General features: G+C 46.2%; 1 protein-coding gene across 1 annotated transcript in view; it reads right to left on the reverse strand.

The window, feature by feature from the left end:
• Positions 1 to 19,270, reverse strand: part of LOC132209540 (disintegrin and metalloproteinase domain-containing protein 12-like) — a 268,784-nt gene that overhangs the window by 16,778 nt on the left and 232,736 nt on the right. Inside the window, exons 19-21 of the mRNA XM_059645262.1 lie at positions 18,000 to 18,114; positions 5,461 to 5,620; positions 1,398 to 1,468 (exon numbers count right to left, since the gene is read on the reverse strand). Of these exons, the coding sequence (XP_059501245.1) occupies positions 1,411 to 1,468; positions 5,461 to 5,620; positions 18,000 to 18,114 (333 nt within the window). The 3' untranslated portion in view covers positions 1,398 to 1,410. The remainder of the gene's footprint in view (positions 1 to 1,397; positions 1,469 to 5,460; positions 5,621 to 17,999; positions 18,115 to 19,270) is intronic.

Here is a 19,270-nt window from a genome sequence, read left to right on the forward strand (position 1 = left end):
CATTCTGCTGGTGTGAATGGAGTATTGAATAATGAGTCTGCAGGTGACCAAGAGTGTTAGACAGCGTGAGTAAAGTGTTAACAGCTGAATAACCAGCGAAGAGATGACCAATAATCCCATTAAATGAGGCAGAGAGATAATTACAAAACATTAAAAATAAGGTGGTGCTGGAGACAAACCAAATGGTTGGAATAACATGATCGGTGTAAGAGGCACATACTGAGCCAAAACGAACAGACAGTTTCAACATCACTGAAGATTGCTTCAGCAGTGGTTCCACTTCATGTGAGCCTACCACCCATTCTGTATCTGTAAAACATTCCTTACTGTGCTGTTTTAACACCATCACCTTGACAAATTGGTATGATCTCTCTAATTAGTTTGTATAGTTTTGTATTACTTGTTACTTTGGTTACGGCATGTGACTCTGACACCCATCATGTAATTCTAGTCTTCCAGTCTTTTGGCTTATCTCCAACATCACTTTAGTTCTAATTTTTAAATCATGTTCCTAATGTGTTCATTAACCTAATTTAAACCCTCCTGAGTTGCACTAACAAGCCTCCAAGCCAGGATATTGACACTCTCCAATTTAGATGCATTCTGCCCTTCCTATACAGCTCCCTCTTGCCCTGGAAGAGACCCCAATGATCTACCCGAAGCCCTCCTTCCTATACCAGCTCTTCAGCCATGTAATTATCTATATTATCATCCCATTCCTAGCCTCACTGGCACGTGGCACAGAGAGTTATCCAGAGATTACAACCCTAGAGGTCCTGTTTTGCAACTTCCTACCTAACACCCTGAACTCCCTTTGCAGAATCTCATCTCTCTTTCTGCCTGTGTCATTAATTCAAAATGGATCATGACCTTTGGCTGGTCATTGTCCTATTTCAAAATACCCCATGTCGACTCAGAGACACCCTTGACTCTCTAGAATCATATAGTACAGAATGGCTTCACCCCATCAAGTGTGTGTTGACAAATACTTTAAACCTTATGGACGTACATGGAATAGTGTAGGTTAGATGGGCTTGAGATCGGTATGACAGGTCGGCTCAACATCGAGGGCCGAAGGGCCTGTACTGTGTTGTAATGTTCTATGTTCTCTGTTCTATGTCTACCCGTATTGTCCTTCTTCTGGAGACACAGTGTTATGTGAGAACGCACTCCCACATAGATTTAGTTATGGATATCCAGGGTTTTAACCATGCAATTGAAGGAATGTCACAATCGAGTGCAACTTGGACAGTTGGTGGAGATAATGATGTTCCCTAGACACCGCTGCCTTTCTCCTGTGTTGTGGATATTACGGTAAGAAGCAACACCTTAATGTGAGTCCCAACTGGTTCATGTTGGAGCAGAGATTATGCATCAGAAATGTTTCAGTTACTTACTGAGTCGAGCTGTTCAGACAGCAGTGTGCAGATGTGAATCACCCAAACTTGTCGACTTGCCATCAAGGGTTCTAAATAGACAGGAAAGGTTTTGGAGCTTGCTATACTTTGCAGAACACAATTCCTTACATTTCACGTGCTCTTCAAACACTTGCTGTCCCTAGACTTTTTAAACCATTTGGTTATTGCATAGTACAATGGGCCGTTGATCAGCTGGGCCAGTGAGCTGAGGAATGGCAGCCAGAGTTTAATTTAGATAAATTTGAGGTGCTGCATTTCGCTAAGGCAAACCAGGGCAGGACTTGCACAATTAACATAGGGCAGTGAGAGTGCTGTAGAACAAAGAGACTCAGTGGTACAGGTGCATAGTTCCTGGAAAGTGGAGTCGCAGGCAGACGGGATGGTGAACAATGTGTCTGATATGCTTGCCTTTATTGCTCAGACCATTGAGTATTGCAGTAGGGTTGTAATGTTGTGGCTATACAGGACATTGGTCAGGACCAAAAACTGAGTTCAGTTCTGGTCCCCCTGCTATATGTTGCCAGGATTGGAAGGTTTGAGCTATAGAGGCTGGGGCTTTTTACCATGGAACATTGGATGCTGATGGGCGGCCTTCATGAGGGGCATGGATAGAGTGAATAACCAAGGTCTTTTCTTCCCAGGGTAGGGGAGTCGAAAACTAGAGGGCATAGATATAAAGTGAGAGGGGAAAGATTTAAAAAGGACCTGAGGGACAAATTTTTCATGCAGAGGGTGGTGCGTGTCTGGAATGAGCTGCCAGAGGAAGTGGGGGAGGCTGATACAATCACAACATTTAAAAGGCATCTGGATGGGGACATGAATAGGAATGGTTTAGAGGGATATGGGCCAAATGCTGGGAAGTGGGACTAGATAAGTTTAAGGTATCTGGATATTATGGACGAGTTGGACTGAAGGATCTGTGTCCATACTGTACAGCTCTCTGACTCTGATTCTCCAGCATTTAACAGCACAACCAGAGCAGCTGGATAGTACAAGAACTAAAAAACGGGATGAATAGTTTTGAAGTTCACTGATCACTGACTCTTCAAAAGAAAACAAATGAAAGCAAATCACTGTGGATGCTGGAGACCTGAAACTCAACAGGTCTGTTAGCATCTGTTTAGAGAGAAACAGAGCAAATGTTTCACGTTCGTTGACTCTTCTTTCAAACTAAGAAGAGCTTTGAGGGCAGCAGGGTGGTTGAGTGTTTAGTACTGATGCCTACAGTGCTAGGAACCTGGGTTCACTTCCCCCCTTGGGTGACTGACTGAGTGGAGCTTGTGTTTTCCCTGTGTCTGTGTGGGTTTGCTCCAGCTTCCTCCCACAATCCATTGATATGCAGTCTAGGTGGATTGGCCATGCTAAACCACCCAAAGTGTTACGGGATGTGTAGGTAAGGTGTGTGATAGGGGGATGGGTCTGGGTAGGATGCTCTGTGGGTTTGGGCAGACTTGTTGGGCTGAAGGGCCTGTTTCTACATGGCAGGGATTCTGCAATTATGAAAGATTGAAAAGAATGATTTTGATGCTGGGGACAGAGGGGGAGGAGGGGCCAGTGGAACAGGTGATTACAACACATCGAGCCAAAGACAAACAGACGTCATTTCTAATATTGTGTTCAACTTTTATTAATGACTTGGATGAGGGGATTGAAGGATGGGTCAGCAAGTTTGCAGACGACACGAAGGTCGGAGGTGTCGTTGACAGTAGAGAGGGCTGTTGTAGGCTGCAGCGGGACATTGACAGGATGCAGAGATGGGCTGAGAGGTGGCAGATGGAGTTCAACCTGGATAAATGCGAGGTGATGCATTTTGGAAAGTCGAATTTGAAAGCTGAGTACAGGATTAAGGATAGGATTCTTGGCAGCGTGGAGGAACAGAGGGATCTTGGTGTGCAGATACATAGATCCCTTAAAATGGCCACCCAAGTGGACAGGGTTGTTAAGAAAGCATATGGTGTTTTGGCTTTCATTAACGGGGGATTGAGTTTAAGAGTCGTGAGATCTTGTTGCAGCTCTATAAAACCTTGGTTAGACCGCACTTGGAATACTGCATCCAGTTCTGGTCGCCCTATTAGCCCATTAGCCATTAGCCCAGTACTTTGCCTTCCGGTTACTCCTACCAAAGTGCATCACCTCACACTTGTCCGCATTAAACTCCATTTGCCACCTCTCAGCCCAGCTCTGCAGCTTATCTATGTCTCTCTGCAACCTACAGCATCCTTCGTCACTATCCACAACTCCACCGACCTTAGTGTCGTCTGCAAATTTACTAACCCATCCTTCTACGCCCTCATCCAGGTCATTTATAAAAATGACAAACAGCAGTGGACCCAACACCGACCCTTGCGGTACACCACTAGTAACTGGACTCCAGGATGAACATTTCCCATCAACTACCACCCTCTGTCTTCTTTCAGCAAGCCAATTTCCAATCCAAACTGCTATATCTCCCACAATTCCATTCCTCCACATTTTGTACAATAGCCTATTGTGGGGAACCTTATCGAACGCCTTGCTGAAATCCATATACATCACATCAACCGGTTTACTCTCATCTACCTGTTTGGTCACCTTCTCAAAGAACTCAATAAGGTTTGTGAGGCACGACCTTCCCTTCATAAAACCGTGCTGACTATCCCGAATAAAATTATCCTTTTCCAGATGATTATAAATCCTATCCCTTATAACCTTTTCCAACACTTTACCAACAACTGAGGTAAGGTTCACTGGTCTATAATTACCAGGGTTGTCTCTACTCCCCTTCTTGAACAGGGGAACCACACTTGCTATCCTCCAGTCGTCTGGCACTATTCCTGTAGACAATGACGAGTTAAAGATCAATGCCAAAGGCTCGGCAATCTCCTCCCTGGCTTCCCAGAGGATCCGAGGATAAATCCCATCCGGCCCAGGGGACTTATCTATCTTCACCCTCTGTAGGGTTTCTAATACCTCTTCCTTGTGAACCTCAATCCCACCGAGTCTAGTAGCCTGTATCTCAGTATTCTCCTCGACAACATTGTCGTTTTCTAGAGTGAATACTGTCGAAAAATATTCATTTAGTGCCTCCCCTTTCTCCTCTGACTCCACACACAACTTACCACTACTATCCTTCATTGGGCTTCATCTTACTTTCGTCATTCTTTTATTCCTTAAATACTTATAGAAAGCCTTAGGGTTTACCCTGATCCTATCCACCAACACCGTCTCATGTCTCCTCCTGGCTCTTCTGAGCTCTCTCTTTAGGTCTTTCCTGGCTACCTTGTAACCCTCAAGCGCCCTAACTGAGCCTTCACATCTCATCCTAACATAAGCCTTCTTCTTCCTCTTGACCAGAGATTCTACCTCCTTCGTAAACCACAGCTCCCGCACTCTACAGCTTCCTCCCTGCCTGACAGGTACATACTTATCTAGGATACACAGGAGCTTTTCCTTGAATAAGCTCCACATTTCTAATGTGCCCATCCCCTGCAGTTTCCTTCCCCATCCTATGCTCCCTAAATCTTCCCTAATCTCATCGTAATTGCCTTTCCCCCAGCTATAACTCTTGCCCAGTGGTATACACCTATCTCTTTCTGTCACTAAAGTAAACATAACAGAATTGTGATCGCTATCACCAAGGTGATCACCTGATCCGCTTCCCAGCTCTGAACCGGTTCCCAGTCCTGATCCGTATACCAGCCCTGAACCATTTCCCAGTCCTGATCCGCTTCCCATTTCAGATCCGGTTCCCAGCCCTGAACCAGTTCCCAGCCCTGAACCAGTTCCCAGCCCTGAACCAGTTCCCAGTCCTGAACCAGTTCCCAGTCCTGAACCAGTTCCCAGTCCTGATCCGCTTCCCATTTCAGATCCGGTTCCCAGCCCTGAACCGGTTCCCGGCCCTGAACCGGTTCCCGGCCCTGATCCGCTTCCCAGCCCTGATCCGCTTCCCAGCCCTGATCCGATTCCCAGTCCTGATCCGATTCCCAGTCCTGATCCGGTTCCTAGTCCTGAACCAGCAGTTCGCTGAAGCTCTCCTGCCCTGTGTAACTATGACAGGGCTTACCTCACATGGCAAGTCATCGGAATGTCTGGAGACGCTGCACTCGGTTTGGTGCATATAACTTTCTTCTTCTCCAGATACTTTGTGACAACGTAGGTAATAATCGACATTGTCAAAATCGGTGCCAGGGCAGCAGCGCCCATGCTATTTGAATCATGTTCCCCTAGAGAAAGGGAAGAGAAATTATCAGGCCACAGGCTCCAAACTGTACTGCCCAGACATCAGCTCAGAACAGAAAATCCTTCCTGAAACGAGGTAAATGCTTTCACACAGTGTTCCAGCTGGGGTCTGAAAGGACTGAAACTGTCATTGCACCAAAAAATATTCCAGGTCTCAGATTAATTTTTTAGAACATTGCAGCACAGTACAGGCCCTTCGGCCCTCCATGTTGTGCCGACCTGTCAGACCGATCTCAAGCCCATCTAACCTACACTATTCCATGTACGTCCATATGCTTGTCCAATGACGACTTAAATGTACCTAAAGTTGGCAAATCTACGACTGTTGCAGGCAAAGCGTTCCATTCCCTTACTACTCTCTGAGTAAAGAAACTACCTCTGACATCTGTCCTATAGCTTTCACCCCTCAATTTAAAGCTATGCCCCCTCGTGTTAACCTCACCATCCTAGGAAAAAGGCTCTCCCTATCCAACGTATCTAACCCTCTGATTATTTTATATGTTTCAATTAAGTCACCTCTCAACCTTCTTCTCTCTAATGAAAATAGCCTCAAGTCCCTCAGCCTTTCCTCGTAAGACCTTCCCTCCATATCAGGCAACATCCTAGTAAATCTCCTCTGCACCCTTTCCAAAGCTTCCACATCCTTCTTATAATGCGGTGACCAGAACTGTACACAATACTCCAAGTGCGGCCGCACCAGAGTTTTGTACAGCTTCACCATAACCTCTTGGTTCCGGAACTCGATCCCTCTATTAATAAAAGCTAAAACACTGTATGCCTTCTTAACAGCCCTGTCAACCTGGGTGGCAACTTTCAAGGATCTGTGTACATGGACACCGAGATCTCTCTGCTCATCTACACTACCAAGAATCTCACCATTAGCCCTGTACTTTGCCTTCCGCTTACTCCTACCAAAGTGCATCACCTCACACTTGTCCGCATTAAACTCCATTTGCCACCTCTCAGCCCAGCTCTGCAGCTTATCTATGCCTCTCTGCAACCTACAGCATCCTTCGTCACTATCCACAACTCCACCGACCTTAGTGTCGTCTGCAAATTTACTAACCCATCCTTCTACGCCCTCATCCAGGTCATTTATTAAAATGACAAACAGCAGTGGACCCAACACCACCCCTTGCGGTACACCACTAGTAACTGGTCTCCAGGATGAACATTTCCCATCAACTACCACCCTCTGCCTTCTTTCAGCAAGCCAATTTCCGATCCAAACTGCTTTCTCTCCCACAATCCCATTCCTCCACATTTTGTACAATAGTCTACTGTGGGGAACCTTATCGAACGCCTTGCTGAAATCCATATACACCACATCAACCGGTTTACTCTCATCTACCTGTTTGGTCACCTTCTCAAAAAACTCAGTAAGGTTTGTGAGGCACGATCTTCCCTTCATAAAACCGTGCTGACTATCCCTAATCAATTTATTCTTTTCTAGATGATTATAAATCCTATCCCTTATAACCTTTTCCAACACTTTACCAACAACTGAGGAAAGGCTCAGTGGTCGACAATTACCAGGGTTGTCTCTACTCCCCTTCTTGAACATGGGAGCCACATTTGTGATCCTCTAGTCTTCTAGCACTATTCCTGTAGACAATGACGAGTTAAAGATCAATGCCAAAGGCTCGGCAATCTCCTCCCTGGCTTCCCAGAGGATCCGAGGATAAATTCCATCCGGCCCAGGGGACTTATCTATTTTCACACTCTGTAGGATTTCTAATACCTGTTCCTTGTGAACCTCAATCCCACCTAGTCTAGTAGCCTGTATCTCAGTATTCTCCTCGACAACATTGTCGTTTTCTAGAGTGAATACTGTCAAAAAATAATCATTTAGTGCTTCCCCTATCTCCTCCTACTCCACACACAACTTACCACTACTATCCTTGATTGGGCCTAATCTTACTTTCATCATTCTTTTATTCCTTAAATACCTATAGAAAGCCTTCGTGTTTTTACACTGATCCTATCTGCCAACAACTTCTCATGTCTCCTCCTGGCTCTTCTCAGCTCTCTCTTTAGGTCTTTCCTGGCTACCTCGTAGCCCTCAAGCGCCCTAACTGAGCCTTCACATCTCATCCTAACATAAGCCTTCTTCTTCCTCTTGACCAGAGATTCCACTTCCTTCGTAAATCACGGCTCCCGCACTGTACAGCTTCCTCCCTGCGTGACATACATACTTATCTAGGACACACAGGAGCTTTTCATTGAATAAGCTCCACATTTCTAATGTGCCCATCCCCTGCAGTTTCCTTCCCCATCCTATGCTCCCTTATCCTCACTGCATTCCACTTCAATTAATGAGTACTAACCTTCCCTTGTTAAAAACACAGTACAATTACAACTTGTTTTAACCTGTTTGTGTCACTGTATGAATTCTGCTTCTTTTTTGTGTTTGTTGGAGTCTTCGGACCTGACCTTTGTCAGTGTTGACTCTCCATGATATCACAAATAAAACCTGTTTACCTTGAGGTCTGGGCCTTTGGTGTGTGACTTAATGTGGCCTCTTCAACGAGGACATAGCTGCTAGACTGGGTCTGCAGCAGGTGGTGAGGGAAACGAGAGGGAAAAATATACTTGACCTCATCTGTTCTAATCTTCCAGCAGCAGTTGCAAATGTCCCCATTCTCAATGATGGAAGAGCCCAGCACATCAGTGCAAAAGATAATGTTGGATCATTCGCAGCAATCTTCAGCCAGAAGTGCTGAGTGGGTGATCCACCTCAGCCTCCTCCAGTGGTACCCAGCATCACAGATACCAGTCTCCAGCCAATTCCATTCACTCCACGTGAAATCCAGAAACGGTTGGAGACACTGGATACTGCAAAGGCTACAGGCCCTGACAACATTCCACCAGTAGTACTGAAGACTTGTACTCCAGAACTTGCTGCTCACTGAGCCACGCTGTTCCAGTACAGTTACAACACTGGGATCTACCTGACAATGTGGAAAATTGCCCAGGTGTGTCCTGTACACAAAAAGCAGGAGAAATCCAACCCGGCCAATTACCGTCCCATCGGCCTCCTCTCGAACATCAGTAAAGTGATTGAAGGTGTCAGTAACAGAGCTATCAAGCAGCACCTGCTCAGCAATAACCTGCTCAGTGACAAAGTGTGGAGCTGGGTGTACACAGCAGGCCAAGCTCTCTGATGAAGGGTCTAGGCCCGAAACGTCAGCTTTTGTGCTCCTGAGATGCTGCTTGGCCTGCTGTGTTCATCCAGCTCCACACTTTGTTATCTTGGAATCTCCAGCATCTGCAGTTCCCATTATCACCTGCTCAGTGATGCCCAGTTTGGGTTCTGCCAGGGCCACTCAACTCTTGACCTCATTCCAGCCTTGGTTCAAACATGGACAAAAGAGCTGAATTCCAGAGGTGAGGTGAGAGTGACAGCCCTTGACATCAAGGCTGCATTCGACCGAGTGTAGCATCAAGGAGCCCTGGAAACACTAGAATCAATGGGTATCTGGGGGCAAACTCTCCGGTGGTTAGAGTCAAACCTGACACAGGAAGATGATCGAGGTTGTGGGACATCAATCATCCCAGCTCCAGGACATCTCTGCAGGAGCTCCACAGGGTAGTGTCCTAGGCCCAGCCATCTTCAGCTGCTTCATCAATGACCTTCCGTCCATCATAAGGTCAGATTTGGGAATGTTTGTTGATGTTTGCACAATGTTCAGCAACATTCACGACTCCTCAGATACTGAAGCAGTCCGTGTTCACATACACCAAGACCTGGACAATATCTTGGCTCGGGCTGACAAGTGGCAAGTGGCACTTGCGCCACACAAATGCCAGGCTATGACCATCACCAACAAGAGACAGTCTCACCACTGCCCATTGACATTCAATGGTGTTACCATCACTGAATCCCCCACTATCAACATCCTGGGGGTTACCATTGACCAGAAACTCAACTGGACTCAACACACAAACACAACAGCTACAAGAGCAGGCCAGAAGCTGGGAATACTGTGGCGAGTAACTCACCTCCTGATTCCCCAAAGCCTGCCCACCATCTACAAGGCACAAGCCAGGAGTGTGATGGGATACTCCCCACTTGCCTGGATGGGTGCAGCCCCAGCAACACTCAAGAAGCCCGACACCGTCCAGGACAAAGCAGCCACTTGATGGACTCTTCAGGATATTAAGAATAAAATCTTTTTGCCTTGAGGTCTGGACGTCTGGTTTCTAACTAATTTAGACTCTTCAACAAGGTAATAGCTGCTAGACTGGGTCTGTGTCAAGTGGTGAGGGTACCAACAAGAGGGAAAAACGATATATGACTTCATCCTTACAGTCTGCTAGCTGCTGTTGCAAATATCTCCAGGTGGGTGAGAGGAGGCGCAGTCTAGGTAGTTGTGGGAATTGTGGGCTTGAAATAGATGTCAGCTTCGAGGTGGTCACCAGGGATGGAGACAGAGACGTCCAGGAAGGAGAACAAGGTATTGGAAAAGGTCCAGGTGAATTTGAGGTTGGGGCAAAAGATTTTCATGAAGTAGACGAACAGTTCCATCTTCTTGTAGGAGCATGAGGCGGTGTCAATACAGTCACTGACGTAACGGAGGAAGAGGTAGGGGCTGGTGCCAATGTAGCTGTGGAAGAGGGACTGTTCCACGTATCCCAAGAAGAGGCAGCCATAGCTTGGGCCCATGCAGGCCACGCTTGTCTACAGAGTATAAGATAGATAGCATTGGCCAAGTCTCATGAGTACCTGCCATGCACGTGGTGGGTGGTGTTCCCATGTGTGATGGTAGTGTCCATGTCGAAGGTCTGACATGTGTTGCAGAGGTTGCCATGGTCTGTTTAACGTTTGGTGGTTGTTTGAAGGTGAGAATTGCAGGACTGGAAATGATCTTGGCAAAGTGCTCATCACTGAGCAGGTGCTGATAGCCAAGTTCTGTCCCCGGGAGAATGGCCTCAATAGGGATCTTGGGTTCATGTGGCACTACAGGTGACCCAAACCACTCTCATGCGTACACACACACACACACACTCACACACACACACACACACACACACACACACACACACACACACACACACACACACACGCTAACACACTCACAGACACACACACACTCACAGACACACACACACACTCACAGACACACACACACTCACAGACACACACACACACTCACAGACACACACACACACTCACAGACACACACACACGCACAAACACATGTACTCGAAACACTCATACACACGCACACACGCACAAACACAGACACACGCACGCACACACACACTCACACACACACATGAATCTATGGGTGAGTCTGTGTTTGCAGATACAATTTATTTTGTTCCAAGAGCACACACAATTTAGAGACAGTCAGTCAACGTGGCATTTTATAAATTTCTACTTTAGAAATGAAACCAGTCTGACTCCAAACCAAAGCACAAACAGATTCTAAAGAAGGCTTCACACCTAACATGCATTGTGGGACCCAAAATTTCACCTCTTCCTTACACTAATAAAATCTTTAGTACTCTCAGGGCAGTGATTTGAAAGGAATTCAGGGATTTACATATCCCTGTTAATCAAATTAAAACTTTCCAACTGATTGAAGGTTTTGCAGCATCTTAGGTTTGTTTAGTACATCCTCATCAACAGCGTGACCCTTTGATCATTTACTTATAAATTCTGTATCTGATACTAACTCTCTCACTAACACCTGAAATAGGCATGAGGCCCTGAAAGCTTGTGTTTGCAAATAAACCTGTTGGACTATAACCTGGTGTCATGTGATTTCTGACTTTATCAGGTAATTTGGAGGAAAAAAGCAGTAGAAGGAAAAGGCAAAAAAGAAAACTGCAGACGTGGAGGACAAGTCTGGGCACAGGAGCCCAAACGCTGCCTACATCACTGCTGCGCTCCTGTCTCGGAAGAGATTGGGAGATCTGTGATCACTGGTGTTCTACAGGGATCACTCTTGAGACCCCTGTTATTTGTAAAATATATAAATGACTTGGAGGAAAATGTCAGTGGTCTGATAAGTAAGTTTGTAGATGACACAAAAATTAGGAGAGCCGTGCATAGTGAGGAACATTGCCAAAGGATACAGCAGGATATAGATGGTGGGAAGTGAAATGGGAGATGGAGTTTAATCCAGCCAAATGCATTTTGGAAGGTCTAATAAATTCATAGATTCATATAGTACAGAAAAAGCCCATCGAGTACTGACTAGCATAACAACTAAAGGCTTGCTAATCCCAGTTTCCTGCATTTGTCCGGTGTCCTTCAATGTTGTGATATTTCATGTACTTATCCAAATACTTTTTAGAGGTTGTCATGTTTCCAGCTTCACTACCTTCTCAGGCACTGCATTCTAAATTCCTACCACCCTCTGAGTGAAAAAGATTTTTTTCTCAAATCCCCTCTGAATGTTCTGCCTTTTACCCTAAAACTATTCCCCTTGTGATTGACCTGAAGAAAGGACACCGAATCCAAATCATTAACTCAGATTTCTCTTCACAGATGCTGCCAAACCTGCTGAGCTTTTCCAGCAACTTCTGTTTTTGTTTTCCTGTCTGTAATGTTCAGTTTGAAATCCTGTCTGTCACACAAGGAAAGAAGACCTGGGTATGCCTTTCGTGTAATACACTGTTTCCTGCTGATGGACCAATTCTCTATCCATTCTAATATACTACCAGCAACATCATGAGCTCTTATTTTATGGACCTGTTATGAATACCTTCTGAAAGTCCAAATACAATTCATGTTCCTGTTAGTGTGAAGGGCAAGGCTGGCAGGAATTGGAAACACTGAATGAATAGAGATATTGAGGCTCTGGTCAGGAAAAAGAAGGAGGTATATATCAGCTATAGACAGCTAGGTTCAAGTGAATCCCTGGAGGACTATAGAGGGTGTAGAAATACATGTAAGAGGGAAACCAGGAGGGCAAAAAGGGGGACATGAGATAGCTTTGGCAGATTTAGTTAAGGAGAATCCAAAGAGGTTAAGCGCAAAAGAGTAACTAGGGAGAGAATAACGTCCCTTAAAGATCAGCAAAGCCATCCATGTGTGGATACAGAGGACGTGGGTGAATGACTAAAGGAATATTTCACGTCAGTATTTACTGTGGAGAAAGACATGGAAGCTAGAGAACACAGGGAAAGGAATAGTGAGGTCTTGAAAAGAGTCCACATTACAGAAGAGAAGGTGCTGGAGGTCTTAAATGCATAAAAGTGGATAAATCCCTAGGACCTGATCAAACTTACCCCAGAACATTGTGAGAAGCTCAGGAAGAAATTGTGGGCCCCCTGGCAGAGATATTTGTATCATTGATAGCCATGGGTGAGGTGATAGAAGACTGAAAGGTAGTTAATGTTGTGCCATCATTTAGGAAAAGCTGCCAAAATTGGTGATATACAGTGGACAGTGGCAAAAGTTATCTGAGAGTACAACAGGGTCTTGATCAACCGAGCCAACAAATGGCATTGCAATTTAGATAAATGCGAGGTGTTGCATCTTGGTAAGAAAACCAGGCCAGAACATAAACAGCAATGGTAGGGCCCTGGGGAGTGTTGTCGAACAGATACCTAGGGGTGCATGCTTGCTCTCAGCAGTCTACTTGTGACACCGCTTTCAATGAACTATGTACCTGAACCCCCAAACTCACTGTTTGACAACGTTCTTCAGGACACTACCATCATCTGTGTAAGTCCTGCCCTGGTTCGCTTTTTCAAAATGCATCACCTCACATTTATCTAAATTAAAACTCCATGTGCCACACCTCAGCCCACTGGCCCAGCTGATCAAGATCCTGTCGTGCTCTGAGATAACCTTCACTGTCTACTTCGGTGTCATCTGCAAACTTACGAGCCATGCTTCCTATATTCTCATTAAAAAAGTTTATAGATGAGACAAACACCTGTGGATGCACCACTAAATCCTTGAAACACGCCGCTGGTCACGGGCCTCCGGCAACAACCCTCTACCACCACCCTCTGTCTCCTATTGTTTTGGATCCACTCGCTCACTTTATCAGAGAGGGGGATGGGGAGAGGGAACTGGAATAAATAGGGAGAGAGGGGGAGGCGGACCGAAGATAGATAGAGGAGAAGATAGGTGGAGAGGAGAGTATGGGTGCGGAAGTAGGAGGGGATAGGTCAGTCTGGGGAGGACGGACAGGTCAAGGGGGCGGGATGAGGTTAGTAGGTGGGAAATGGAGGTGCGGCTTGGGGTGGGAGGAGGGGATAGGTGAGAGGAAGAACAGGTTAGGGAGGTGGGGACGAGCTGGGCTGGTTTTGGGATGCAGCGGGGGGAGGGGGATTCCTTAGACCCATTCCTTAGACGACATGTCCATCCCAGGCCTCCTGCAGTGCCACAATGATGCCACCCGAAGGTTGCAGGATCAGCAACTCATATTCCGCTTGGGAACCCTGCAGCCCAATGGTATCAATGTGGACTTCACCAGCTTCAAAATCTCCCCTTACCCCACCGCATCCCAAAACCAGCCCAGCTCGTCCCCACCCCCACTGCATCCCAAAACCAGCCCAGCTCGTCCCCTCCCCCCACTGCATCCCAAAACCAGCCCAGCTCATCCCCGCCTGCCTAACCTGTTCTTCCTCTCACCCATCCCTTCCTCCCACCCCAAGCTGCACCTCCATTTCCTACCTACTAACCTCATCCCACCTCCTTGACCTGTCCGTCCTCCCCAGACTGACCTATCGCCTCCCTACCTCCCCACCCATACTGTCCTCTGCACCTATCTTCTCCTCTATCTATCTTCAGCCCGCCTCCCCCTCTCTCCCTATTTATTCCAGTTCCCTCTCTCCATCCCCCTCTCTGATGAAGGGTCTAGGCCCGAAATGTCAGCTTTTGTGCTCCTAAGATGCTGCTTGGCCTGCTGTGTTCATCCAGCTTCACATTTTGTTACCTCAGATTCTCCAACATCTGCAGTTCCCATTATCTCTGACCACCCTACAACAGCTACTATCAAACATATAGGATTCATACACACAACCAATAAAACTAACGTAATTTACAAAATAACATGCAAGGACTGTGAGAAACATTGGAACATAGAACAGTACAGCACAGAACAGGCCCTTCAACCCTCGATGTTGTGCCGACCTGTGAACTAATCTAAGCCCCTCCCCCTACACTATCCCATCATCATCCATTTGCTTATCCAAGGACTGTTTAAATGCCCCTAATGTGCCTGAGTTCACTACATCAGTAGGCAAGGCGTTCCACACTCTTACCACTCTCTGAGGCCAAACCATAAGAAAACTGAACGCCAACTAGTCACCAAGAGACCGACCAATTCTCACTGGTCTCAGTATACATGACAAAGAAGGACACAAGTTTAACTGGGACAACACATCCATAATAGCACAAGCCAAACAGAGACACACCAGGGAATTCCTGGAGGCGTGGAACTCCATCAACAAACACATTGAATGAGACCGTGTGTACAAACCACTGAGAAACAGAACGAGAAGGGGTCCCAAACACCACAACAAACGGAGGCATATACACAACAAGTGGGACACAACACTGATGCTTGACCAGAGGCACACTGACGATGTTACCTAGCAGGGAGACAAAATAATTGCAATCAAACCCATCGGGTCAGCGAGCAAGTCTGTAACCGCGTCCACTACCTGAGCTGCAAATCTTCTCAAAGGTTTTATCCTGTTGTATTCTTTGGCAATCCTTCTCACTGTCTGCAGGTCCTAATCATTGTGACAGCTGTAAACTTACCCATCAGGCCATCTACATTCTCCTACAAATCATTAAAAACAGTCTCATCCAAATCATTTCTGCTTATTACAAACAACAGGGGTCCTGGTACTGATCCCTGTAGAACACCACTGGTCGCTGATCTCCAGTCAAATAAACAGCCTCCCATTGCTGGTCTATCTTCTATGGCCAAGTTAGTTCTGTAGCCATTTGAACAGCTAACCACAGATCCCAAGTGACTTCACCTTCTATATCATCCTGCCATAAGGTACCTCGTCAAAGGCCCTGCTAAAGACAACAGCTACCATTCTGCTCTCATCAATCATCTTTGCCACCTCCTCAAAAAACTCAATCAAATCTGTGGGAAAAGACCAGCCCCAAACAGAGCTGTGTTGACAATCCCAAAAAAGTCCATTGTTTTCCAAACGTGAGTAAAACCTGTCCCTGAGAATGCTCTCCAATAATTTCCCTGCTACTGTTGTATGGCTCATCAGTGTATAATTTCCTGGACTATCCATGGTTCCATTCTGAAACAAAATAACAACAATGGCTATTCTCCAGTCTTCTGAGACCTTGTCTGTGGTTATCCCCTCCCTCGTCTCCGTTAGTATTCTGGGATAGATTGCATCAGGCCTTGGTGACTTATCTAACTTAATGTTTCTCAAAACACCTGCCACCTTCTCCTTCTTAAATCCATATCTCTCCCCAATCTTACCATTATCCATTTCCTTCTTACTGGTGAGTAACGATGTGAAACAAAGTAAGGCATTTGATAAGGTTCCCCATGGCAGGCTGATGGAGAAAGTGAAGTCACATGGGGTGCAGGGTGTGCTAGCTAGATGGGTAAAAAACTGGCTGGGCAACAGGAGACAGAGGGTAGTAGTAGAAGGGAGTTTCTCAAATTGGAGATCTGTGACCAGTGGTGTTCCACAGGGATCTGTGCTGGGACCACTGTTGTTTGTGATATACGTAAATGATCTGGAGGAAGGTGTAGGTGGTCTGATCAGCAAGTTTGCTGATGACACTAAGATTGGTGGAGTAGCTGATAGTGAAGGGGACTGTCAGAAATTACAGCAGAATATAGATAGACTGGAGAGTTGGGCAGATAAATGGCAGATGGAGTTCAATCCGGGCAAATGCGAGGCGATGCATTTTGGAAGATCAAATTCAAGGGCGAACTATGCAGTGAATGGAAAAGTCCTGGGGAAAATTGATGAACAGAGAGATCTGGGTGTTCAGGTCCATTGTTCCCTGAAGGTGACAACGCAGATCAATAGGGTGGTCAAGGCGGCATATGGCATGCTTTCCTTCATTGGGCAGGGTATTGAGTACAAGAGTTGGCAGGTCATGTTGCAGTTGTATAGGACTTTGGCTCGGCCACGTTTGGAGTACTGTGTACAGTTCTGGTCGCCGCATTACCAAAAGGATGTGGATGCTTTGGAGAGGGTGCAGAAGAGGTTCACCAGGATGTTGCCTGGTATGGAGGGTGCTAGCTATGAAGAGAGGTTGAATAGATTAGGATTTTTTCATTAGAAAGATGGAGATTGAGGGGGGACCTGATTGAGGTCTACAAAATCATGAGGGGTATAGACAGGGTGGACAGCAAAAAGCTTTTTCCCAGAGTGGGGGACTCAATTACTAGGGGTCATGAGTTCAAAGTGAGAGGAGGAAAGTTTAAGGGAGATATGCGTGGAAAGTTCTTTAGACAGAGGGTGGTGGGTGCCTGGAATGCGTTGCCAGTGGAGGTGGTAGACGCAGACACGTTAGCGTCTTTTAAGATATATTTGGACAGGTACATGGATGGGCAGAGAACAAATGAACACAGACGGTTAGAAAATAGATGACAGGTTAGACAGAGGATCTCGATCGGCGCAGGCTTGGAGTGTCGAAGGGCCTGTTCCTGTGCTGTAAGTTTCTTTGTTTCTTTGTTGAAGCATTCACAAAGGACGCCAAACACTTCCTCCATAGAACATAGAACAGAAAACATTACATCACAGAACAGGCCCTTCGGCCCTCCATGTTGTGCCGACCTGTCATACCGATCTCAAGCCCATCTAACCTACACTATTCCATGTACGTCCATATGCTTATCCAATGACGACTTAAATGTACCTAAAGTTGGCAAATCTACTACCATTTCAGGCAAAGCGTTCCATTCCCTTACTACTCTCTGAGTAAAGAAACTACCTCTGACATCTGTCCTATAGCTTTCACCCCTCAATTTAAAGCTATGCCACCTCGTGCTCGCCGTCACCATCCTAGGAAAAAGGCTCTCCATATCCACGCTATCTAACCCTCTGATTATTTTATATGTTTCAATTAAGTCACCTCTCAACCTTCTTCTCTCTAATGAAAACAGCCTCAGGTCCCTCAGCCTTTCCTCATAAAACCTTCAGCTCCACACAAATTTCCACCGTTATCCTTGAGCGGACCCACCCTCCTGCATATAAAATGCCAAGGACATTTCATGGTCCTTTCGAGTCCACCTAACTTTTTTACAAGGTTCTTTTCTGCTTTATTTACATTCCTCAAGTGCCTTGTTTAATTTCCTTTACCTAAACCTTACACGTGTTTCATGGTACAGTAAGCTCAGTGAGAGCAGACATGGTGTTAAACAGCAGAAAAAGACAGAGCAGGGAGGAAATGATTACCTGGTATGATCTCCATCATGGGTCCACTGTCAACACTGCCACCTACCCCTTCGATGTCACAGAATGGAGGATCCCAGCCCAATTCACAGTGACAGTGATTGTAATTGTTACAAACCTGAAACGAAACCCTCAACAATGAAACTTCTTCATTAACATTAACTAGATTTACAGAATAGCAAACAGTGTCAAACTTCAAAAAGACAGAAAAAGTGAAATGAGATCTCCAGGAAATGGATCAGAGGATACAGACAGGCTGGTCAGATGGGCTGATCAATGGCAAATGGAATTCAAACATGATAAATGTGAGGTGATGCACTTGAGCGGGATGAACACGATGAGCAGTTAGACATTGGGAAATACCAGGGATCAGAGGGATTTTGGTTCGCATGTACAATCAGTTCATATGTACTTTACATGTGCCTCAGCGTGTATCTACCAAGGGAAAGCATGGCCGAATGCTATTACTGCAGAAACTCAGCTAAAGTTCTGGGGACCTGGGTTGCAAGCGGCTATTACACAGACACACTCACTGTGACAGAGTCGGGTGGATCGGTGTGAAGTACACTATTACACAGACACACTCACTGTGACAGAGTCGGGTGGATCGGTGTGAAGTACACTGTTACACAGACACACTCGCTGTGACAGAGTCGGGTGGATCGGGTGAAGTACACTGTTACACAGACACACTCGCTGTGACAGAGTCGGGTGGATCGGTGTGAAGTACACTGTTACACAGACACACTCGCTGTGACAGAGTCGGGTGGATCGGTGTGAAGTACACTGTTACACAGACACGCTCACTGTGACAGAGTCGGGTGGATCGGGTGAAGTACACTGTTACACAGACACACTCACTGTGACAGAGTCGGGTGGATCGGTGTGAAGTACACTGTTACACAGACACACTCACTGTGACAGAGTCGGGTGGATCGGTGTGAAGTACACTGTTACACAGACACACTCGCTGTGACAGAGTCGGGTGGATCGGGTGAAGTACACTGTTACACAGACACACTCGCTGTGACAGAGTCGGGTGGATCGGTGTGAAGTACACTGTTACACAGACACACTCGCTGTGACAGAGTCGGGTGGATCGGTGTGAAGTACACTGTTACACAGACACGCTCACTGTGACAGAGTCGGGTGGATCGGTGTGAAGTACACTATTACACAGACACGCTCACTGTGACAGAGTCGGGTGGATCGGTGTGAAGTACACTATTACACAGACACACTCACTGTGACAGAGTCGGGTGGATCGGTGTGAA

The sequence above is a fragment of the Stegostoma tigrinum genome, chromosome 1 (genome assembly GCF_030684315.1).
Source record: "Stegostoma tigrinum isolate sSteTig4 chromosome 1, sSteTig4.hap1, whole genome shotgun sequence".
Classification (NCBI taxonomy): Eukaryota; Metazoa; Chordata; class Chondrichthyes; order Orectolobiformes; family Stegostomatidae; genus Stegostoma; species Stegostoma tigrinum.